The sequence below is a fragment of the Eleutherodactylus coqui genome, chromosome 3, assembly GCF_035609145.1.
Source record: "Eleutherodactylus coqui strain aEleCoq1 chromosome 3, aEleCoq1.hap1, whole genome shotgun sequence".
Taxonomy (NCBI): domain Eukaryota; kingdom Metazoa; phylum Chordata; class Amphibia; order Anura; family Eleutherodactylidae; genus Eleutherodactylus; species Eleutherodactylus coqui.
This window is the reverse complement of record NC_089839.1, coordinates 88,420,186-88,445,201: the sequence shown is the minus strand read 5'-3', so window position 1 is coordinate 88,445,201 and position 25,016 is coordinate 88,420,186. Positions and strand designations below refer to the sequence as shown.

Sequence of the window (25,016 nt, the reverse complement as noted above, 5' to 3'; positions counted from 1 at the left end):
CACGAGCGTTTTTTCCCGCGATTTGCGGATCGCATGATGGATGCGCATCCACAAATAGCGTGACCGGGGCCGAAAAATCGCCAAAAAAATCTGCTCCTAGCCGCGTTTCATTAGAAATGGGCCAGAGCAGTGCAGCACTGTCCAGCGCATTGAATTCAATGGAGCCTGCAATACAGCCGGCTCCATTTAAAAAGCAATGGGCTGCGGACGATCTCATGATGAATTTTTGGGAAGGGCTTAAAAATATAAGCCCTTCCCTGAAATTCATCCAGAAATGTGTAAAAAGTTTAAAAAAAAATACTCACCTTGTCCCGGCAGACGGAGTTCAGCCACGGCCGGCCGGCAGTTCTCCTGAACTGCTGTGAGTAGTATTCAGCAGCCGGGGATTTAAAATCCCCGCCTGCTGAATGAGCTGCCTCTGATTGGTCACAGCCCTTACCAATCAGAGGCAGCTCTCACTCACCCATTCATGAATTCATGAATGGGTGAGTGAGTGCTGCCTCTGATTGGCTCAGCGCAGGGACCAATCAGGGGCAGTTCTCAGCTGTCATTCAGCTAATTCCACTAAATAATTTTCCTCATCATGAATATTTATATATAATGTTTGCGGTCGCCGTCCTTGAACGGATTTTCTACTAGCGAGTTTATATATATCCATGCAGTTTGACTAAACACTTTATTTCAGGAGATCCAACTAAAACTATATCAGTGGTACCAGCTATAATATGACTTATGCTGCTTCTGCACAATTGCTGCCATTGGATCAGTGGTACCTACCAAAAACCATCAGATGTACACTATGCTCTGCACACTAGGGGTACCAATAATACTGTGTCACAACTGTATACTTACAGGAGACTAAAGAGCTCTACCAGGGCAGATTTGTGACGGAATGACAAAACCAAGATTAGATACAAATAAAATAAGTATTTATCTTAGTTTCCTACTGCTTAGGATCCATATTGTGGTAAACAAATAGCTGTGTCAGCAGCACTCATGAAAGACCCAACAAATGGTGGAGTGGTAGATGCATGCCGGACAAGGATCGAATACTGATCATTAAAAACAGACGCTCAATAGGAAGAAATGTCTGACAGCATCTGAGGTGCAATTAATCCTAATAAGGAATTCTTTATTCTTCCACACACCAACGATAGCTGCGACGTTTCGACTCCTAAAGGTCGCAGCTGTCGTTGGTCTGTGGAAGAATAAATAATTCCCTATTATGATGCATACTGTGATTGCTAGATGAGTGTGTGAGATGTATCTCCAAAAAGGCAAGTCTTCTGGGGTGTCCCAGTATGCGGTAGATAGTACTTTACCTATAACAGGTGGACCAAGGAAAGACAAAAAACGTGAACCAGAAGTAATAGTAATAGAAAGGTGTCAGAATACACAGTGCATTGCACTCACTAGCCAAGTCAGAATCCTACTGTACACTGATGAGGGGCAAAACCCTGAAACAGCTGTCTGTGTATGGATTCTGGCTTGATTTTCAATTCCAAATCATTGCTCTACACACTTGTATAAAGGGTCAAGCATTGATTTGAAGGAATGCTGCCATCCAATAGGTGGCGCTACAGAGGTATTATTCCATCTCCCTTATTTGCATGTGAAGCCTATATAGTAGTTATTTCCAAAATGTTTAATTCCATGTTTAATCCTACACCTACACCTTCAAAAGCAAAGTATAGAGAGAAAGGGCGGAAAAATGAAAGGTTCAGGCAGTGATGGATAGGGTCAAGTGCAAGTGTGTGTAATGTAGGTGGGCTATTTTAATTAGCAGGAAAAAGCTTTTAAAAGCAGACAATACCTGTCAATCAAGTACTTCCTTAAGGAGGAATTAAATGAAACCTGAACAATGCTAACAGAGTAGATACCGAGCTAGGTCAAAAGGTTGAGTAGTAGGTGCAACTTGGGAACATAGGAAAGTACACAACAGTGTATTCGCTTAACTTCTCCATTTATTGTATAAAAAGCATATATACACATTTCAAGGCGGCCAAGCCTCTTCCTCGGTATCTGCTAGTGACATACGTCAGTTGTCATGCTTTTAGAGAAGGTTAACCATGCTCCCATTCATTGAAATGGGCAAAGGGTAATTAGTTCAATCTGTGCTCTTTAGCTGCACAAATGCGCAAACAAACCGCGGCATGTCCTATTTTTGTGCGGGGAACGCACTCACCCGGCCGCCGGCTCCGATCTGCACATGCGCCGGCTGCGCGGCAGCCGGCACATGAAAGAGCCGGGGCCGCCAGGCGCGAGTGAGTACGCGCTCGTCTCTGCAGGCTCTTGGGTCGGGTTCCGCGGCGAGAATTCTCGCTGCCGGATCCGACCCGCTCGTGTGCAGGCGGCCTTAGGTATTCTACCCACTAGCTTTTTCTTTAACGCTGTGATATCGCTGCGCTATTTTAATGCAAATGTGCGATGCGATTTTAACATTAGAAAGTCCCACTGACATTTGCATTAAAAAATTGCATATTGCCGCGTTAAAAAAAATGCTAGTGGGTAGAAGCCCTTAGGGTGTAAAGAAAAATTCTTCTTACATTCAATCTCTTCCAATTCAAGGTTGTTACATTTATTTATTTGACATGTAACAGCTTTAGGACTCATGCCCATGGACGGAGCGGGATACATTTTTACTATATGAATGGAGACCTCCCGCCGCAGAAAAACAGGGAACATGCTGCGATTTTTTTTTTTACCGCGGCGTAAATTCGCGGCAGAATCCCGCATGTGAGGACTGAGCTATTAGGTTCAATAGAATCTAATAGCTGCGTTATTCTGCCGCGGATTTACACCATGGGGGACGCGGCATAAATCCGTCCGTGGGCTTTAGCCCTTAATGGAAGAAGCAGAAAAGCAGAACTGATGGATAAAAACAGTGCAGCTTCAAATTACTCCAAACACATGGGTCCTGCCCTGTTCTGAGCATTATAAGCTCAATCACAAAAGTAATGGTAGAAATCCATTTAAACACTATTTTAGATTGTGGAAAAGAATACTTGACTATGGCTATTTTCACTGTAATCTTCCAGCATTCAGGACTCTACAGAATAAAGTGACTCCTCTTCAGAGTACAAAGACATTTCACCTGTATGGCAAAAAAAATATTTGGTCATAAAACTAAATATAAAACACATGAACAATTTAACAACAAAAAACCTTTGGCTGGAGACTTGGACCCTTTGATAAATACAGTATTTTAATTCTGCAGAGATATATTCTACAGGTAAGCATGAGCTTTGTACTGTAAAGAAAATCCCTAAACAGGCTAATAGACTTTCCTCGCGCAAGCGGGAAGGTAATCCAGAAGGTAGACCTGCCCGCCACCACTTGTAGTCCCAGTAGACAGAGGATGTACCTACAGATTCTTATGTCTCGTGGGACATCCCTTAGAGATGGAGAGCAGCAGATGAACCCAAATATTAGAACAAACATTTGATATAAACAAAAAAATGCTAAAAAAAAGGAGGAAAATACTGCGCTCATAAGAGTTGGTCCAGATAAAGGAAAATATGCTTGTGGCTTGCATGGATAGAGGAAGGGGTATAATGAACCCAAAAGGAACACCTCCACCTCCTCCTTCTCCGGGTAAGGCACAACTTGTCCAAGAAAAATCCACAGGGTAATGGCATGGAACTTTTAATTCAAGAAGGTAGTGATATTGATGCAACACATTTCGGCACTGACAAGCGCCTTTTTCAAACATAATATACATAAAAGACAAACAGATTTATATACAAACTCCAACAATGAGAATTCATCAAGGGAGGCTTGACCAAAGGGGCATCACCGATTACTATCCAATGCCACTGTGTGATGTCAACCGGCAATCTGTGGACTCCGCTCTGTGACGTTAGAATGTGAAGACCGGAGTGCAACGTTCTGCACTGACTGAATTAAAGGTTCAAGGGTTTCTTCAGCCCCACTGTTCTTCAGATTCTTGTCATGCAGCCAGTTTACTTACATTATACCTTATCTGCATCCCTTTGCTCCATGAACACATGCCCTTGCTAAGCAGTAGATTATTAAGTGTGACAGCACCAATAATGTAGAACATCTGCTTCACCACCTGTTGGACGAGTCCTGGATCCGTACCATGTTGACACATTACGGAATAGAATGTGTTCAGTTGCCTCACTACGGAGTTCAAAGTATAAGTTCGTTCATCAGCTATGCTGGATGTCCTCTTTCGCAAACCTGCTGGATGTCTTATTTCGCAAACCTGCAGGCTTCACCCCAGAGACACCCTGAATGGTCTTGTGCTCCAACACTCCAGAAACAATCATTGATTGTAGAATATTCTCAAGCACTCTAACAATTGCTGATATATCTGAATAGCCAGATGACTCAACACTCGTCTGTATTCAGAAAGATCAAAGTTAATGGTTGACGTGAGCAAAGGATCAACTTTCTGGTCATCATTGAGGTAATCAGCATGCCGTACACACATAAACAGAATATAGATTGGCAGTCTTGGAATAAGGTTCACGGCAAAGGACATCAACCATTAAGCTGGAGAGTAACTCCAAGATCCCTTTCCAAGTTCAACAGACGGATCTTTTTTTTTTCTCCCATGTCTCTGAAGAGAGCATTGTAAAATCTCCTAGTTGGGGACTACTGTGTATTCAAATTCTCATAGAGAAAACATATCACATTAACTGGGAAAGAGTAATCTCCATGTAAGAAATGTGCAAAAAGGAATGAATTTGATAATATGAATGCTGTTCATTGTTAATTAAAATATATCTCTCTTTGAGCTTATGAAATGGTATTATTTCCTTGCCATCAGAGAGATAAGACCAATACCTAGCCCACTCCACTTTCTGATATTTAAATTGGGCATGAAGTACATAAGGGTCTTCAAGGGTAGATTGATATGTTTCTTGACCAAGGTCAATTTAAGTTTGTATATCCATAGATTCCAAGCCTGGAGTGTCGCCAGCATAGGGAAGACTGGTTCTGAATTTCAAGGGAGGTGAAGAGTGACGGTTCTAATATGTCTAACATTGAGGCTTTCAGGCGGGAGCTTAAAAATCTATCTCTATTGAGTCGCCTTTCCATGTTAACCCAAGTGGAAGACTGGGACTCGACCAACCAAGTTGTAGATTGGTTCATGATTGTATGACCAAAGGTTAGGGACTCCCAGACCTCCCTGCCTTTTATGTAGGTACATAATAGAAGCTGCAAATCTAGGTCTTTTATTGTTCCAAATGAAATTTAATAGCTGCCTCTGGAATTTTGCTACGGTAGATTGAGGTATTGGGTGACTCAATGTACAGAATAGATACAGAATTTTTGGCAAAATCTCCCAAACCAGGAATGTTTTGTTTTCCCCAACAAATCCAATTCTCCCAGTATTAATGAAAGTGAAGGATTTAAGTTGGTGAAGATAATATTAGCCAATGGGTAACATGATTTTATGCAAAGATATGGAATTAAAGATTTACAAGTAAAGGAAAACTCCCTTTTTATATAATCTCTTATCTTAGCATCAACATTTATGCCCAGAATCTGATATTTATTTGTATTCAAGTTGTAGTAAGAAACTATTGAGACCTTACGAAAAAATAAATGATTTTACTCACTTCTCTCAGGAAACCCAGAGGATCAGTCAGAGATAGGAGCACATCATTGGTGAAAGGTCTGATTTTGTGTTGTCCAAATCCCATTGAAAAACATTAGACATATCGGGATATTCTAATCAGTTTTACCATGATCATTATAAATAACAATGGGGAGAGGGGGCAACCTGGGCATGTCCCATTGGTTATGTAGAAGGGTGAGGATAAAGCTCCATCAACTAGGACTCTGAAGGCTGGAGTAGAGTAAAGGGCCTGGATTACTTGCAAGAACTCTCCTCCTATTCCAGGTTTTTGGAGGGTGGCAAAGGCAAACCACCAATGGAGTCTATTGAATGTCTTCTCTGCATCCAGGGCAAGGAGGAGAGAAGGCGTCTGCCTTGACTCCATAGCTGCCAGTAGACTGAGAGCTCTCCTTGTACCATCCGAGGCCTGCCTACCCCTAGTGAATTCCACCTGGTTCTTATGTATTATGTTAGAAAGGAACTTAGGAAATCTCATGGCCAGGATTTTAGAATATAATTTTGTATCCAAGTTGAGGAGAGATATTGTTTACAGTTGGCTATCGAATCTGAGGGTTTGCCTGGTTTGAGGATAGTGACTATAATGGCCTGTAACATCTCTTCAGGAAGGGCGCCTTTGGACATTGCTACATTACAAATCTTAGCGAAATGAGGGGATAAGATATGGAAAAATATTTTATAATATTCATTTGAAAATCCATCAGGGTCTGGAGCTTTAAAATTTATTGAGAGGGTGATGGTTTTGACTACTTTCGCAAATGATATAGGTTTATCTAGCTCTTGTTTTTTGTTATCTATATTGGGAAGGCCCTTTTTTTCAAAAGTTATCTATGACGGTTGAGTTGGGTTGGGGTACACATGTGTCATATTTCAAATTATATATTTTGACATAAAAGGATTTAAATGCCTCCGCAATGGCTTGAGGATGAGATATCTTTATTGTGTGGTCATTAGCCTTGACAATATATGGGATTTTAGGTTTAATCTGTCATTTCTTTATTATATTGGCCATTAATTTAGAATCTTTATCCAAGAAGGAGTAGAAATTTGCATGCATATAATCCCAATTTTTGTAGTATTCTTCTGGCAAAGTTCCCCTTAGTTTATGCCTTAGAAACATTAGGTCTGACTGGTACCCTTTTAATTAGGAGTTTTGTAAAGTTCTTTCTTGTATTTGGATTTTGGCTAGCAAGTCGTCAATCGGGCTTGTTTGTTTTGGGTTTTTTTGTTGGGCGCTCAATTTTATTAGTAAACCCCTGATAACTGCCTTGTGGGCGTTCCATAGAGAGAAATTACTTTATCTGGATTTGTATTTAGGCTTCACTAATCAGGATTTGGTTTTTAGGGGATTTAAGTAGATTTACATTATTACGACAGATTCTTGTATATCCTTGGGGGGCACCTAAAGCAATTTTTATATATATATAGATGAGTGATCAGACCATATAGTGATACCAATTTCTGAGGATGAGATTATGGGAAGAGTCCATCTGTCAGTTAGAAACAAATCTATGCTAGAAAAAGTTTTAATACGTGGGGAGTAATATGTATATTCTTTTGCCGAGGAATTGAGGCATCTGAAGGAGTCATATAAGGCTTCTTTATGGAGATAAGGACATAATGTGGGAGAAGTTCTATGTTTAGCTGTGGAATCTCGAATGACATTAGAGTCTCCACAGACAATCAAATATCCCTTTTGAATTTTTTTGATTTTTTTATTCAGAAAGGAAATATTCGCTAGGGTGATGGGATTTCCAGTTAAGGAGGCCGTAAGGATAAGGAACCTGCCTTTAGGGTCTATTACTTGCTCAGATAATACAATGCTTAGGTTTTCTCTAAATGCGATTAGAACTGCAGCATGTTTTTTTGGGCACAAGACATAAATATCAGTTTTTTTGAGAGCTTCGGGTAAGCTTTTGCCAAGAAGGTGGTCTATTGCAGACATACAACATCTGCTTTAGACGTAGCAGCATCTTTCAATATTAGTGCTCTTTTGAAAAGGGAATTCAGCCCTTTGGTGTTTAGAGACAATAACTTAACCAACATGACGTGTGGAGTTAGAACTAGTTATTGTAGGAATCACGTTTCTGGTTGCTGTGAACAACGTATACAACATTTTAACAGTAACATGAATACAGAATTAAGAAGCGGGGGTATCCAGTGATCAAAACTGAGGCTCAGAAAGTGTTATGACTAGAGATGAGCGAACGTACTCGTCCGAGCTTGATACTCGTTCGAGTATTAGCGTGTTCGAGATGCTCGTTACTAGAGGCGAGCACCACGCGATGTTCGAGTTACTTTCACTTTCATCTCTGAGACGTTAGCGTGCTTTTCTGGCCAATAGAAAGACAGGGAAGGCATTACAACTTCCCCCTGCGACGTTCCAGCCCTATACCACCCCCCTGCAGTGAGTGGCTGGCGAGATCAGGTGTCACCCGAGTATATAAATCGGCCCCTCCCGCGGTTCACCACAGATGCATTCTGACAGAGATCAGGGAAAGTGCTGCTGATGCCGGAGCTGCTATAGGGAAAGCGTTAGGAGTGATTTTAGGCTTCAAGAACCCCAACAGTCCTTCTTAGGGCCACATCTGACCGTGTGCAGTACTGTTGAGGCTGCTTTTTGCAGTGTTGCACTTTTTTTTTTTTTTTTTTTTGTATATCGGCCGTGCAGAGCATTGCGTCCAGAGCATTGCGTCCTTCAGTAATTTTACATAGTCCACGGCCAGTAGTGGTGGTGAGGCAGGGACAGTGAAAGACATATCCAGTCTATATACGCAGTGGACTTTTCCAAAAAAATTTGGGAAAAAAAATCTATTTGGGCTGCCTGTGACCGTCCTGACTGTACTGCGTCTCTGCTGGGGGTAGTTGTCCTAATTCATACGCAGCCAGCTAAGTGTTACAGCAGGCTTGCGCAAAATTCTTTCCTGCCTCTGCGTTGGCTCTTACATCACCGCTGTCATCCTGTCCAGAGTAAAACAGTCTGCAGTAATTTTACATAGTCCACGGCCAGTAGTGCTGGTGAGGCAGGGACAGTGAAAGACATATCCAGTCTATATACGCAGTGGGCTTTTCCAAAAAAATTTGGGAAAAAAAATCTATTTGGGCTGCCTGTGACCGTCCTGACTGTACTGCGTCTCTGCTGGGGGTAGTTGTCCTAATTCATACGCAGCCAGCTAAGTGTTACAGCAGGCTTGCGCAAAATTCTTTCCTGCCTCTGTAAGCGAAGTCAGCCTCCAACCACAGGCCAATAAGCGGCACATTTAATTACAGCGTTCTGTTTCTGCACTACTGGTAATACAGCATGCTGAGGGGTAGGGGTAGGCCTAGAGGACGTGGACGCGGGCGAGGACGCGGAGGCCCAAGTCAGGGTGTGGGCACAGGCCGAGCTCCTGATCCAGGTGTATCGCAGCTGACTGCTGCGGGATTAGGAGAGAGGCATGTTTCTGGCATCCCCACATTCATCTCACAATTAATGGGTCCACGCGGTAGACCTTTATTAGAAAATGAGCAGTGTGAGCAGGTCCTGTCGTGGATGGCAGAAAGTGCATCCAGCAATCTATCGACCACCCAGAATTCTGCGCCATCCACTGCTGCAACTCTGAATCCTCTGGCTGCTGCTCCTCCTTCCTCCCAGCCTCCTCACTCCATTACAATGACACATTCTGAGGAGCAGGCAGACTCCCAGGAACTGTTCTCGGGCCCCTGCCCAGAATGGGCAGCAATGGTTCCGAATCCTCTCTCACTGGAGGAGTTTGTCGTGACCGATGCCCAACCTTTGGAAAGTTCCCGGGGTCCGGGGGATGAGGCTGGGGACTTCCAGCAACTGTCTCAAGAGCTTTCAGTGGGTGAGGAGGACGATGACGATGAGACACAGTTGTCTATCACTCAGGTAGTAGTAATTGGAGTAAGTCCGAGGGAGGAGCGCACAGAGGATTCGGAGGAAGAGCAACAGGACGATGAGGTGACTGACCCCACCTGGTTTGCTATGCCTACTCAGGACAGGTCTTCAGAGGGGGAGGCAAGTGCAGCAGCAGGGCAGGTTGGAAGAGGCAGTGCGGTGGCCAGGGGTAGAGGCAGGGCCAGACCGAATAATCCACCAACTGTTTCCCAAAGCGCCCACTCACGCCATGCCACCCTGCAGAGGCCGAGGTGCTCAAAGGTCTGGCAGTTTTTCACTGAGAGTGCAGACGACCGACGAACAGTGGTGTGCAACCACCACCAGCCTCACCAGCATGCGCAGACATATGATGGCCAAGCACCCCACAAGGTGGGACGAAGGCCGTTCACCGCCCCCGGTTTGCACCGCTGCCTCTCCGCCTGTGCCCCAACCTGCCACTGAGATCCAACCCCCCTATCAGGACACAGGCACTACCGTCTCCTGGCCTGCACCCACACCCTCAACTCCGCTGACCTCGGCCCCATCCACCAATGTCTCTCAGCGCACCGTCCAGCCGTCGCTAGCGCAAGTGTTGGAGCGCAAGCGCAAGTACGCCGCCACGCACCCGCACACTCAAGCGTTAAACGTGCACATAGCCAAATTTATCAGCCTGGAGATGCTGCCGTATAGGGTTGTGGAAACGGAGGCTTTCAAAGGTATGATGGCGGCGGCCCCGCACTACTCAGTTCCCAGTCGCCACTACTTTTCCCGATGTGCCGTCCCAGCCCTGCACGACCACGTCTCCCGCAACATTGTACGCGCCCTCACCAACGCGGTTACTGCCAAGGTCCACTTAACAACGGACACGTGGACAAGCACAGGCGGGCAGGGCCACTATATCTTCCTGACGGCACATTGGGTGAATTTAGTGGAGGCTGGGACAGAGTCAGAGCCTGGGACCGCTCACGTCCTACCCACCCCCAGAATTGCGGGCCCCAGCTCGGTGGTGGTATCTGCGGCGGTGTATGCTTCCTCCACTAAACCACCCTCCTCCTCCTCCTCCTACGCAACCTCTGTCTCGCAATCAAGATGTGTCAGCAGCAGCACGTCGCCAGCAGTCGGTGTCGCGCGGCGTGGCAGCACAGCGGTGGGCAAGCGTCACCAGGCCGTGCTGAAACTACTCAGCTTAGGAGAGAAGAGGCACACAGCCCACGAATTGCTGCAGGGTCTGACAGAGCAGACCGACCGCTGGCTTGCGCCGCTGAGCCTCCAACTGGGCATGGTCGTGTGTGACAACGGCCGTAACCTGGTGGCGGCTCTGCAGCTCGGCAGCCTCACGCACGTGCCATGCCTGGCCCACGTCTTTAATTTAGTGGTTCAGCGCTTTCTGAAAAGCTACCCACGCTTGTCAGACCTGCTCGGAAAGGTGCACCGGCTCTACGCTCATTTCCACAAGTCCCACACGGACGCTGCCACCCTGCGCACCCTGCAACACCGGTTTACCCAGATGGTGAGCGGCGATGCTGCAATCATTAGCGTCACCATTCCTCTGCTATACCTCTTGAGAAGTTCCCTGCAAAGCATAAAGGCAGACGCTTTGCGCTCGGAAACAGAGCATTGTTCTCTATCACCATAAAAAACGTGGACCTTTTAGCTTCATCAATCTGTGTATAATATTCATCCTCCTCCTCCTGCTCCTCCTCCTGAAACCTGACGTAATCACGCCGAACGGGCAATTTTTCTTAGGCCCACAAGGCTCAGTCATATAATTTTTGTAAACAATTTTTATACGTTTCAATGCTCATTAAAGCGTTGAAACTTGCACCTGAACCAATTTTTATTTTAACTGGGCTGCCTCCAGGCCTAGTTACAAATTAAGCCACATTAACCAAAGCGATTAATGGGTTTCACCTGCCCTCTTGGTTGGGCATGGGCAATTTTTCTGACGTACATTAATACTGTTGGTACACCAATTTTTTGGGGCCCTCGCCTACAGTGTAATCCAATTAATTTTTTGCCCACCTGCATTAAAGCTGACATTACATCAGCTGTGCTGGGCACTGCAATGGGATATGTTTATGTACCGCCGGTGGGTTCCAGGGAGCCACCCATGCTGTCTGTCCACACGGAGTTGTAACTGCATGTGTCCACTTCTAAAGAACCCCAGTCTGACTGGGGCATACAGTGTGGGCCGAAGCCCACCTGCATTAAGCATGACATTACCTCAGCTGTGATGGGCAATGCAATGGGATATATTTATGTACCGCCGGTGGCTTCCTGGCACCCACCCATGCTGTCGGTCCACACGGAGTTGTAACTGCATGTGTCCACTTCTAAAGAACCCCAGTCTGACTGGGGCATACAGTGTGGGCCGAAGCCCACCTGCATTAAGCATGACATTACCTCAGCTGTGATGGGCAATGCAATGGGATATATTTATGTACCGCCGGTGGCTTCCTGGCACCCACCCATGCTGTCGGTCCACACGGAGTTGTAACTGCATGTGTCCACTTCTAAAGAACCCCAGTCTGACTGGGGCATACAGTGTGGGCCGAAGCCCACCTGCATTAAGCATGACATTACCTCAGCTGTGATGGGCAATGCAATGGGATATATTTATGTACCGCCGGTGGCTTCCTGGCACCCACCCATGCTGTCGGTCCACACGGAGTTGTAACTGCATGTGTCCACTTCTAAAGAACCCCAGTCTGACTGGGGCATACAGTGTGGGCCGAAGCCCACCTGCATTAAGCATGACATTACCTCAGCTGTGATGGGCAATGCAATGGGATATATTTATGTACCGCCGGTGGCTTCCTGGCACCCACCCATGCTGTGGGTCCACACGGAGTTGTAACTGCATGTGTCCACTTCTAAAGAACCCCAGTCTGACTGGGGCATGCAGTGTGGGCCGAAGCCCACCTGCATTAAACATGACATTACCTCAGCTGTGCTGGGCACTGCAATGGGATATATTTATGTACCGTCGGTGGGTTCCAGGGAGCCACCCATGCTGTTGGTCCACACGGAGTTGTAACTGCATGTGTCCACTTCTAAAGAACCCCAGTCTGACTGGGGCATGCAGTGTGGGCTGAAGCCCACCTGCATTAAACATGACATTACCTCAGCTGTGATGGGCACTGCAATGGGATATATTTATGTACCGCCGGTGGGTTCCAGGGAGCCACCCATACTGTGGGTCCACAGGGACTTCACAATAGGGAGTTGTACCTGCCTGTGTCTATGAATTAAAAACCCTGGTCAGGTTGGGGCATGCAGTGTGGGCCGAAGCCCACCTGCATTTAATCTGACGTTAGCTCTGCTGTCCAGGGCACTGCAATGGGATACATTTATGTACCGCCGGTGGGTTCCAGGGAGCCACCCATGCTGTGGGTGCACACGGAATTCCCATTGCGGAGTTGTACCTGCCTGTGACTATTTATAAAAAAACGCGGTCTGACTGGGGCATGCAGACACCTTGACAGAATGAATAGTATGTGGCACATAGGTTCCCCATTGCTATGCCCACGTGTGCAGCTCCTGATGGCGGTGGCACAGGATTATATTTCTCATTGCTTCTGTACAGCATTGTGGGCTATCGCCCCGCCCCTTTTAAAGAGGGTCGTTGCCTAGCTGTGCCAACCCTCTGCAGTGTGTGCCTGCGGTTCCTCCTCATGGCAGACGCACTTATAAATAGACATGAGGGTGGTGTGGCATGAGGGCAGCTGAAGGCTGCGCAGGGACACTTTGGTGTGCGCTGTGGACACTGGGTCGTGCGGTGGGGGTGGGTTGGGCAGCATGTAACCCAGGAGAAGTGGCAGCGGAGTGTCATGCAGGCAGTGATTGTGCTTTGTTGGAGGTAGTGTGGTGCTTAGCTAAGGTATGCATTGCTAATGAGGGCTTTTCAGAAGTAAAAATTGTTGGGGGGGGGGCACTCTTGCCGCTATTGTGGCTTAATAGTGGGACCTGGGAACTTGAGATGCAGCCCAACATGTAGCCCCTCGCCTGCCCTATCCGTTGCTGTGTCAATCCCATCACTTTCTTGAATTGCCCAGATTTTCACAAATGGAAACCTTAGCAAGGATCGGCGATATACAAAAATGCTCGGGTGGCCCATTGACTTCAATGGGGTTCGTTACTCGAAACGAACCCTCGAGCATCACGAAAATTTCGTCCCGAGTAACGAGCACCCGAGCATTTTGGTGCTCGCTCATCTCTAGTTATGACTGTATGAGGGGACCTGAAAAGTAAGACATGTTGTCCAAGCAAATAGAAATACAGGTTTTAATACCTGCCAAATAATTGGGGGAGAGCAGTAAAGAGTTCGCCTGGTAGTTGTCCGCCTTTATAACTGGTTGCAATAGGATTGAACCAGCAGATAAATTGAAGCCTTTATGGAATTGAATATTGGATTGACGTTGGCTTTTATGAGGAAGAGACCAGCAACCAGTCTTTGGGGATTTTCTTGGCACACGGCATATTGGTGATTTGTTGACTTTTTAGAGTTTGAATGTTCCATGCTTTTGAGAGCTTTTCTCCTTCCTTGAGATACGTAATCATGTGGAGGGTGTTGTCCTTCCTAAAAGTAATTTTGCGGTTAAAACCCCATTTGTATGGGATTTTAGAGGAGCGCATGGCTAGTGTGATGGGTGAAAAGGCTTTCCTGGCTTGAATGGTGGCTGAGGATAGGTCAGCGTAAAGATGAATAGTGGAGTACGGATTTGGTATGGATGGAAGTTTGTGTTCCACAAACATTGGAGTTTCCTTTAGGTGGAAGAAATGAATTTTTCGCTATTATGTCGCAAGGTGTTGTTTCTGTGAGAAATCTTGGTTTGGGCAACCTGTGGGCTTTATCGATTGTAAATTCTTGTTTAGAGCTATTTGGTAGTAGAACAGAAAATAATTTTGTTATGAAGTCCTTTAATCCAGATTGGGAAACCCCTAAACTTAATGTTGTTCCTCCTGCTCCTATCCTTAAGGTCAGCCATCTTACTCCTCATGGATGCCTCCTCCTCCAAGGCATAATTCCCATCAATTAGATTATTATGCAAGGTAGTGAGTTCATCCATTTTGGTTTCTTCATGTTCAGTTTGCTCTCTCAACTCTTGTAGGGAAGAGTTAAACACTGATGAAATGTGATTGATGTAGTTTTGAATGGATCCTTTCAGTGCCATTGTCATATTTTTAATAAAATCCTCTAAAGCCAATTGGCTAGATACAGGGGCGTTTGCTATGGGGTCTTCTTCAAAAGAGATGTTCCTCTGTGGGGATGCATGTGGGGAGAACCTGTGTCTTTGTTTTTCTTGGCTTGCAGAGGGGGTAGAGGGAGGGGGGGAGGCATGGTGTGTGTTCTGGCACCTTTTTTGCTATGCATGCTATGATTGCACAATGCTTCTCCGTTAGTCTAACTCACCCTCCCTTGAGATAGGACTTCTGGTGAGGGATTCCATAGCAGGGAGGACTTCTGGTGGGGAAGGGATGCCCACTGGAGCTGAGACCGAGTGCCGCAAAGAAATCAGAGACTTTCTGCGGTGGGCCTTTAGATAACTTTCCTTTTGTCATTGTCGGTATGCAGGTTGGTCCCGGTCTTCTTTACTAGATGGTTGCTGCTTGAACTCCTGCTTTGGGTAGCTTTTAAAGGCTGATTTCGAGCGGAGCTCACTTAGAGATGTCAGTCTTGATCTGCAGTCAGACCATGCCCACCCAAGGTTGCTATATTTTTCAGAAGGGAAGTCCAGCTATCAAGCTCAGCTGGTTCTAACTGATAATCTTCAAAAGATGATGAAATAAAAGTTTGGAATACGAGATAAAAGTTTATGAATATACTGAAAAACACACATAAAGACAACCTGTCACCAGGTTCATGCTGTCTGAATCAAGGACAGACATGTACAGTGCAGATCTGTATGTTTGATTCAGAAAAACAGCCATGCTACAGAAAAGAAGTCGGGAACAGGGCTTGAGTGTCTTCCCACCCAGATCATCTAGACCAGTGATGGCGAACCTTTTAGAGCCCAAGTGCCCAAACTGCAAGCCAAAACCCACTTCTTTATCGCAAAGTGCCAACACGTCAGGGGGCGGGGCTTATCACAACGTATGATTTTACCCCCATTATTCTAAAAAGGACAGGACCGCTTCAAAATAGACAGCGTGCAGATTTTGACTGCTTTTTGGATGCGGAAATACTGCAAAATGTCCTCAGCAGGAATTTCTGTGGAAAATTCTGCAGCATTTCCGCGTCCAAAAAGCAGTCAAAATCTGCACCCAGTCTATTTTGAAACAGCCCTGCCCATTTCCGCCACATGTAAACATACCCCAGTGGTAATAGTGACACCCCCCCCCCAGCGGCCCCAGCGATAATAGTGACCCCCACCCAGCGGGAATAGTGACCCACTCCCCCCCAGTGGCACCAGCGGTAATAGTGACCCCCACCCCCAAGAGATAATAGTGACCCCCACCCCACAGCGGCCCTAGCGGTAATAGTGACCCCCACAGCGATAATAGTGACCCCCACCCCACAGTGGCCCCAGCGGTAATAGTGACCCCCACCCCACAGCGGCCCCAGCGATAATAGTGACCCCCACCCCACAGCTGCAATAGTGACCCCCCCCAGCGGCCCTAGCAATAATAGTGACACACCCACAGTATAATAGTAACACCCCCACCCAGTATAACAGTGACACCCCACAGCGGCCCCCAGTGCAATAGTGACACCCCAAAGCGGCCCCCAGTGCATTAGGGACACCCCACAGTGACCCCCAGTGCAGTAGTGACACCCCACAGTGCCCCTCTTGAGACCCACATACTTACCCCCTCCTCCTCCTGGAAGCTCAGCTCCTCTTCTGGTCGGCGATGGTCCCAGCATGCATATTAACTTTTTCTTCCCCACTTCTGCTGCAATAGGTAGTTTCCAGCAACCTGATTGGTTGTTTGGTGAATCAGCCAACCCAAACAACCAATCAGGTTACTGGGAATTGCTGATTGTGGCAGAATTGGGGAAGAAAAAATTAATATGCTGCTGACACACACTGTGACATCAGTGTGCTGCTGGACGCCTCTTCCCTGGGACGCTCTCGCAGAACCAAGTAGTAGAAGATGTTGAGCAGGATCCCGGCTGCACCCTGAAGTCATAGTGCGTGCTGGGATCAGCTCGGCTAGCAGCGCTGTTTGTGAATGACGGCAGGGGAGTCGCGGCCCCTGCTGGTATTCACAAGTGGGGAGCGGCCGATGGCGGCGCATGCCAGTAGGGAAGGCTCTGCGTGCCGCCTGTAGCATGCGTGCCATAGGTTCGCCACCACTGATCTAGACTGATAGGTCTCTTCCTGTTTGTGTATAAGGGAATATCTGTCAGTCTAGACAATCTAAGCAGGAAGAGACCAGTGAAACTTGACCCCCGTGACTCCAAGTCCCATTCTTGGCAAAATTTTAAAGTATGATCTTTCTGAAACATTGCAACATTTTTTAATGAAAAATTACAGATCTGCACAGTATATTTTTGTCAGGGTTCTTGTTGTCCCTGCTTCAGACAGAATGAACCTGGTGGCAGGTTCTCTTTAAAGCCCTAGATTTCCCAGCAAGAAATAAGTATATAATTTTTCATACCCACAATACTCATGACCACATTTTAATTGCAACTGATTTTTGCTCAACCAGACTAAGGAGTGTTTAAGAGGTATAATTGAAAAGCCCTGAGGGAGAAAGAATCAAGTTTACTTTAAAGAAGCAAATGCAACTCAAGAAGAAACAATGACTGTGTTAAAATCTGGTATATAAAGGAATATATCACATGTCAAATAAGATATGAAACCTAAGAGATACATAGGTACACTAAGCTCCCATACACTTCTATGGGTGACCATATAGGCATCCAAGGCAATCTTTAGGAAAATTATGCCAAAGTAAGGTCCTATTAACATCACATTTCCTCCCACACCCAGGTATCCCATCATGATTTATGACCTAAATCTGGAAAATGAGATGAAGACAGAATCCATAGATGTAACTTATCTCTGTCACTGTGCAACTCTGGTAAAGTGGAGAACAAGAGGTCTCTGTTTTAGCAGGTTTCCATTCATTTGTGACCACATGGTGGACCATGTTATTCTTCCCGACACAGAATCCTGGAAACAAATTGAAACCTGGCAAAAATGAGACCTGTTGGTCTTCAAATCAGCCGAGTTTTACAATGGCGAAGATAGCTTACGCCCAGGGGTTCCTTCTTGATCTTGTTTTTGGGATTTTGGATATAAACCAGGATGGGCTCCTGCAAAGAGGAAACAAAATGGGAACAGGCCTTAAGATTAATTCAAACTCAGTGCACCTATTTGGTTAATAACTCTTGCACACTTTCCAGCTCATTAACATTATATCATGCCAAACCTAGGAAATAAATCATTTTAACCATGCTGCATAAGCTCCTACTATGGATGAAATTTAACATTTAAATATTTTAAAAATGTTTGGCCCAAGGCCACGTCCACACAGAGTGGAACATTTAACTGTGGAAATGGATGAAAATCCACATGAAAATACAAATGTGCTACATGCAGATGGATGACCATGGATTCTATCCTCCATGTTACAGTGCAATTTGGGAAGGCATTTTCTGTATTTAAAAATTTGCTGCATGCCCCCAAATCTGCATGTATTCCTCCTTCAGCATCTCTGTGGGTAAGAGGGAGCTAAATTCTCCATAGTTGACAACTTGCTGACAGCATTCTGCATCTATCAGCCAAGTTTTTATTTAACAACTCTAAAAACATGTAATGCTAGGAAGTGTAGATTACATTGACATTAATGAAGGATGAAGCTGCTAACTACTATTATTTGTGCTAAAGGCCCCCTTCACATGAGCGTAGCTTGTTTGCGGAACAAACAACTATTTTTTGCATACACATTGGCGTATTTCATTGTACTTTTTGCACCTGCAAGACACCTAATGAGTTGCAGATATGTTCCTATTCCAGCGAAATTATGTGGTGTTTTACACATCTCCTAGTGTATTGTGTGTGCATTTTGCACCTCCCATTGACTTCTATGGAGACCTTTGCACGATCGAAATGCACAGGAAAATATGCGCATATGAACAAACCCATTGAAATCAATGGGTTCTATTCTCTGCGTGTTGCACGGAGAAAACATAAAATCAACATAGGGAAATATATTGCTTTGAGACTTTCTTCACACCGTATGTTTCTTGCAGTTTTTTGGGGCTTTCAAAAATACCATGAAGTTTATGCATTTTTTTGTGTTGTCTTTTAGTTATAAGAAGGTTTTTTGGCTTTTTTTCCTATAGAGAAGTCTATGAGAAAACACTTTAAAAAAATTCCATAATCGGACCATGCTGCAATTTTCAAGAAACACGATGGGTGGAAAAAATGCATCAAAAGTTAGAAGAAATGTGTATTTTTTTACGGACGGAATACAGATACCATACAACACTATTGATTTGCATTGGTGTATTCAGAAGTGTATTTTTTACACACAAAAAAAAAAAAAAAGCAGCATAAGCCTTTCATCTGTGAAGGTATGAAATCCCGAAAAAATATTACGTCTCAGGAATACCCTTTTTAACTTTGCATTAGGCTTCCTACAGACAGGCTAGCTCAATATTGGGCCATGAAACTTGGCCCAATATCACACTTGTGAATGTGCGATGTGCTCGCAGGTCCGAAGTGTTTTTGTCAGGCAAAAACGCCTTGCATTGGTGAAATTCCAATCCCCTCCTTCAAGTTTCCTGCGCAATTAATGTTTGGAAGTGTTTCCCATTGTTTTATGAATTTACAAGGTTTTCAGTGATGCTACATGGTGTGTATGCTACAATGCATTTATTCATAACATCGATTTTAGGACGTAGGGTGCATTCACACGGGCAAAAAAATCGTGTGCGTTTTGTGTATTGCAAAATGCTCAAAACCTGCACAAAAATGCACGTTATATTCTCATGTGGAAAACAGAACTTTCCAATACTGTGAGAGGAAAATCTCCAATGTAAAAAACAGTATGAATGGACCCTCAGGCTGCTTTCACACGGCCGACAAAATTATGGGAATGTGAAACCTATTCTGTTGAATGGAGTCTTATATATAAGTGTTTTTGTTTTGCTTTATATTCTAACTATTGGCATGCCTTGGGACGCATCGCCCACTCCCATGCACATCACATGGCTTGCGAGGCACCAAAGCTCTCACTGAAATCAATGGGTAATGCATTCCGAGGAATCTGAAAAGTTAGAATAAGACTAAGACTCTATTCAACAGAGTGGGATTCACATTTGTGCAATTTTGTAAAACCAGCCTAAGTGCCCATTCACACCCTCATTTACATTGGTGATTTTTCTGTCACGGTACCAGAAAGATCGCATCGTATTCTATTTTCTACATGAGAACAAAACATGCATTTTTGTGCGTTTCGCAATGCACAAAGCGCAAATGACTTTTTCACCCGTGTGAATGCACCCTAAGTCCTAAAAGCTATGTTTTGAATACATGCATTGTAACACACACCATGTAGCATCACGGAAGACCAAAAGCTCTTCTTTTGTAAATTCATAAATGGCGTATGCTATGTAATGTTCGTCAGCAAAAGCAACGGTCAATTAACTATTTCATGTTCTATTCAGCCCTACAAATCCTATATACCAAACATTTAAAAAAGAGAACTGGAAGTGTCTGCTGACACGAGACTTCCACATCAAATAAATACTGCGTGTAGAGACATGAGCTGCAATGCAGACACATATGTTAATCCTGTATTTGTTGAAACATGAATTGAATTATGGTTTGTACTTGCTCTTCACATTTGGCAAGAAATGCAAAGTATAATGGACCTGGGTGTTGCAAACTATAACTGGTAGTAGAAGCTAGTCTTAAACTCACTTGTAGTCATCTAATCAGGACTGATGCAGCAGAACACGTACAGCACTGATAACCAACATGTTATCCTATGCACACTGCTGACAATGTTAAATATAATGCCAACATTCAACAGACCTCTATTTCAAAGTTTACTTTACAACACTCAATTTTTTAACATTCCTTTTCATGATAGCGACCCTCCGTGCCCGGAGAAACAAACATGGCCGCACATTTTTCTCTGACTACTTGATGTATACTATGCATTAGTATATATCATTAGTCTAAGATACTACACCTGCATTGATTAACAAGTAATGTCCGCATGAGTGGAGTTGGCCAGTCAGATCAGCATGTAGCGTCTTGGACTACCGGTGCATATTAATGCACAGTGTGCATCAAGTAGTCAGAGAAGCAGTGCAGCCAGGCCCCGAGGTTCACTTTAAATGCTTTAAAACAAACTTTCACATACAACATATTATCAGCTAAAAAGATCAAGCACATAAGTGTGTAGTAAGCTCCATTAGAGACAACAATAAAGTCCAATATGAGCATAAAATTAACTGCTTAAACAATTGCAGAGCAGTGGATAGTTTAGGGAGTATGTCAATGAATAGCATCAGTAACCAATTTGAGCCCAACACTTCGCTCCTCCATTCTCAGTTGCTTGTTCCATCAAAGCTTCCATTAGCAGCAGTGTTGTCACTGAACGGGTTCGTCTATTGACGGAACTAAAAAGCGCAGAACAGACCCCATTGACTATAATGGGGTCCGTTTAGTTTCTGCTCATGCTACATGCTATTTTGTGTCGGATCTGTGATAAAACCACCGAACTGAGGTTCCAGCGCAGATGTGAACCTGGCCTAAGATCAACCAATTAGAGCAGAAAATTAAGATTAAAGAACAAGTCTGAATGCAAAAAAAAAACAAAAACAACAACAAAAAGTCTAAACTGAAATCTGAAACATTTCAAAAATATTCAAAACATTTCAGCCAGCTGAGCTCCTTGGCCCCTCAATTAAATGTGCAGACTGAGTAGGTATTTTCTTTTTGCTTACTAGTTATTCATTCCTTCAGCTCCTGTCTTCCCTCTTCTTTACCCATTTTACCTTTTTCTTTCTATCGCCTTCTGTTTTTTTTCTTTTTTTCCACCCTTTTTTTGTTTGATTCCTTGCTGCAGATCCCCATGAATTTCAGAAGCCCAATCTGTTGTATATAATCTCTGGCAGCTTCAACAATTGTATTAAAGAGGTTATCTGGACAAAAAAATTGAAAACCGCCAAGAGTGTTGCACAAACATAAAATAAGTTATACTCACTTAACCTAAGCCCTGCCGCTTCCATTCTGCCAGTGCCCAGTCCCTCGCTGCAATCTACTTTGTGCTGTAGTGAAACAGCGATCACATCACTGACCCCAGGGTCAGCCAATGATTAGCTATCTTGTCGAGACATCATCACTACAGCTAGAAGTGAAGAAGAATGGGGGACCGGGCATCGGTGAACTGGTAGTAGTGGGGGATCGGATGAGGTTAGGATTGCTTTTTTATGTGCAGTATATTTGTTTGCACAGTACTCTGAGCTATTTTAAAAAAACAGCCTTAATAATGCTTTTATAAAAATGTACTAAGAAATATACATTTGCTATTCTCAAATTATGTTTGAAAATGTTTTACATAAAAAAAACTTCCTGCTAAGTTAGCTAAGCGATTCTTGTGACTACTGCTGTTCTGATAAAGTACACTGAAGCATATCTAGTCACGGAAACAAGTCAGCTCACTGTCAAAAAGCAAACAACACTTTTTACTGTACAAGTATTTTGTTTAAGGGACTTTTACACAGTTTCCAAAAGCTTTTCTAGCTATTAGTTTATCATTTTGTCATATATATTTTGATAAAAATCATGCTTAAAGGGGATGTTTCATCATGGTCTAGTGACCCTGCCCCTTTTATTGGTCAAAACAGAACTCTGCTTTGATTATTAACCCTAAGCCATTTATTTACTGTGCAAGAGAAATCTAGGCTCATGTGTTGCGTCTCCCAGCTACACCAGCTGATTGATGGGGATAGAAAAGCTGGACAAACAGCCAGCTTCTAGTTAAAAAGCAGTTGTCTCCATCCTCTTCAATGTATGTAACCTATCAAGGCAGACACATCTGAAGGAGTCTGAAAATTTGCAAACACTAACAGACATAATACAAAAACCAAGAGTTATCTTCAACACCATATTTGGTACAGCATATTAGGTACACACTACTGCTTAAAAGTTTTAGAACACCTCAATTTTTCCCGTTTTTATTGATATTTACACAGTTTAAGGTATCAAATGTACTTTGAAATGAAAGCATAAAACAAGCCAGTTAAGATGAATAAAATAATGGATTAATTTTGTTTCACCAAATTATAGCTAGATTTTTGACTCTTCACAGTAACCTCCTTCAGCTGATACAACAGCTTTACACAATAAAGGCATTCTTTCTACAATTGCATTCAGATATTGTTCAAAAATTTCTTCCCAACATTGTTGTAGAAGTTCTCACAAATATGCTGTACTTGTAGGTTGCTTTGCTTTCACCCTACTGCCCAGCTCATCTCAAACAAGCTCAATGGGGTTTAAGTGTGGGAACTATGCAGGCCATTCCATTCTTTGAAGCCTACCAGCTTCATCTTGTTTTCTTAAGTAGTTCTGACATAATTTAAAAGTATGTTTTGGATCATTGTCTTGCTGTAATATGAATCAACTAGGCATACACCAGAGGGCACTGCATGGTGTATCAAAATGCTGTGGTAGCCCTTTTTTGTCTAGTGTGCCAGTCACCCTGTACAAATTGCGAACTCTGCATCCAGCAAAATAGCCCCAGACCATCATGCTTCCATGTTTGAAAGTTGTGGTCACACACTCAGGAACCACCCTTTCACCTATCAGCCCGTGTTCAAAAACCCTGTGTGATGTCAAATTTTGATTCTTCAGTCCATAAGAACTTCTTCCACTCTTCAGTGGTCCACTGGAGATGCTGCTTGGTCCATGCAAGTCTTTTTTTATTTTGCAATCTTAATAGTGGTTTTCTTACTTACCCTCTACCTGTGGAGCCTACAGATATAAGTCTCTTCACAGTTGAAGTATAAACCTGTTCATTTTTCACTGCATTAAGCTGTGCTTGAAGATTTTGTGCTATGAGGTGCTGTTTATGCAAACTATTGACTCTCAAAAACTTGCCATCTGATTTTGTAGTGGCCTTTGGTTTGCCAAACCTCTTTCTGTCTGAGATTCCTCCAGTATCCAAGTGTCTTTTGATGGTGTAGGAAACTGTACTGATTGACACCGTGGCTTTCTTGACAATTTCTCTGTAGGACAGACCTACAATTCTAAGGGTTATCATTTTTTGGTTAATTGACTTTTTTCTTGCCATTATTATAGCAATGTGCTCAGTCTTGAAGAGCAAAAGTGTCCAAATCCTTCCCCAAAGGTGTTGTACTGCAGTCTGTTTCAACAGGGTTTGAAAGTAATCTACACAAATTGAAACAACCGTAGGAATAGTTTGTATCCAATTTCAAACCACAATTTGCACTCTGTGCTGCAGAGCAGCTGTTCTTGATATATTCCCTGAAAAAAGTCTTTTTGTTATAATAATAAATTCAGACTTTTGTTGTGTTTCAGATTAAAATTTCATAATACATTTAATGTTTTTAACTTACTTTTGAACCTTTGAACATTATTTCCTGCACTTGAACTGTGCTGATGTCAAAAATAACTGGAAAAATTGAGGTGTTCTAAAACTTTTGACCAGTAGTGTACATACCCTTTTTAAAGAGATAGCCTCAACAAAAAAAAAAAAAACTTTAGAGCAATCTTAAGAGAGTGCTTGCATAAATCTGTCTAGCTCTAGGTTGGAAGGTCAATAAAAGTCCCTAACATGAAATTAAAGAGGAATACTACAGGTGTTTCAAGATCAAAAATGTAACATAGTAACATAGTTTGTAAGGCCGAATGACGACAATGTCCATCTAGTTCAGCCTGTTTATCCTCCTGTTTTGTTGATCCAGAGGAAGGCAAAAAACCCCAAGAGTAGAAGCCAAATAGCCCTTTTGGGGAAAAAATTCCTTCCCGACTCCCTAATGGCAATCAGACTAATCCCTGGATTAACCCCTAATAGTTCCTACCTGCTTGTATACCCGGATTACCAATTAACCTAAGATTTATATCCTGTAATATCCTTCTGCTCCAGAAAGACATCAAGTCCCCTTTTAAACTCCTCTATGGATTTTTGCCATCACTACATCCTCAGGCAGAGAGTTCCACAGTCTAACTGCTCTTACAGTAAAGAACCTCTTTCTATGTTGGTGATGAAACCTGCTTTCTTCTAAACATAACGGGTGCCCTCTTGTTACCGTCACAGTCCTGGGTATAAACAGATCCTGGGAGAGATCCTTGTATCGTCCCCTCATGTATTTATACATAGTTATTTGATCACCCCTTAGCCGTCTTTTTTCTAGAGTAAATAATCCCAATTTGGATAGCCTCTCTGGGTATTCCAGTCCCTTCATTCCATGTATTAGTTTAGTTGCTCGTCTTTGAACCCCCTCCATGTAATTAAAACAACAAGGCAATTTACAGTATTGTATATGAAAAATTTAACATCTGTAACACAACAGTACGTGTGGACCCACAATGCCACTGACTT

General features: G+C 43.7%; 1 protein-coding gene across 3 annotated transcripts in view; it reads right to left on the bottom strand.

The window, feature by feature from the left end:
- EDARADD (EDAR associated via death domain) overlaps positions 1-25,016 on the bottom strand; it is a 114,506-nt gene that overhangs the window by 64,848 nt on the left and 24,642 nt on the right. Inside the window, exon 1 of one of the 3 annotated variants that reach the window (XM_066595848.1) lies at positions 21,657-21,697. The exons of the other annotated variants lie outside the window; for them this stretch is intronic. Coding sequence (XP_066451945.1) covers positions 21,657-21,681 — 25 coding nt within the window. The 5' untranslated portion in view covers positions 21,682-21,697. Of the gene's footprint in view, positions 1-21,656; positions 21,698-25,016 lie in introns of those variants that run through there. 3 annotated transcript variants of the gene reach the window in all.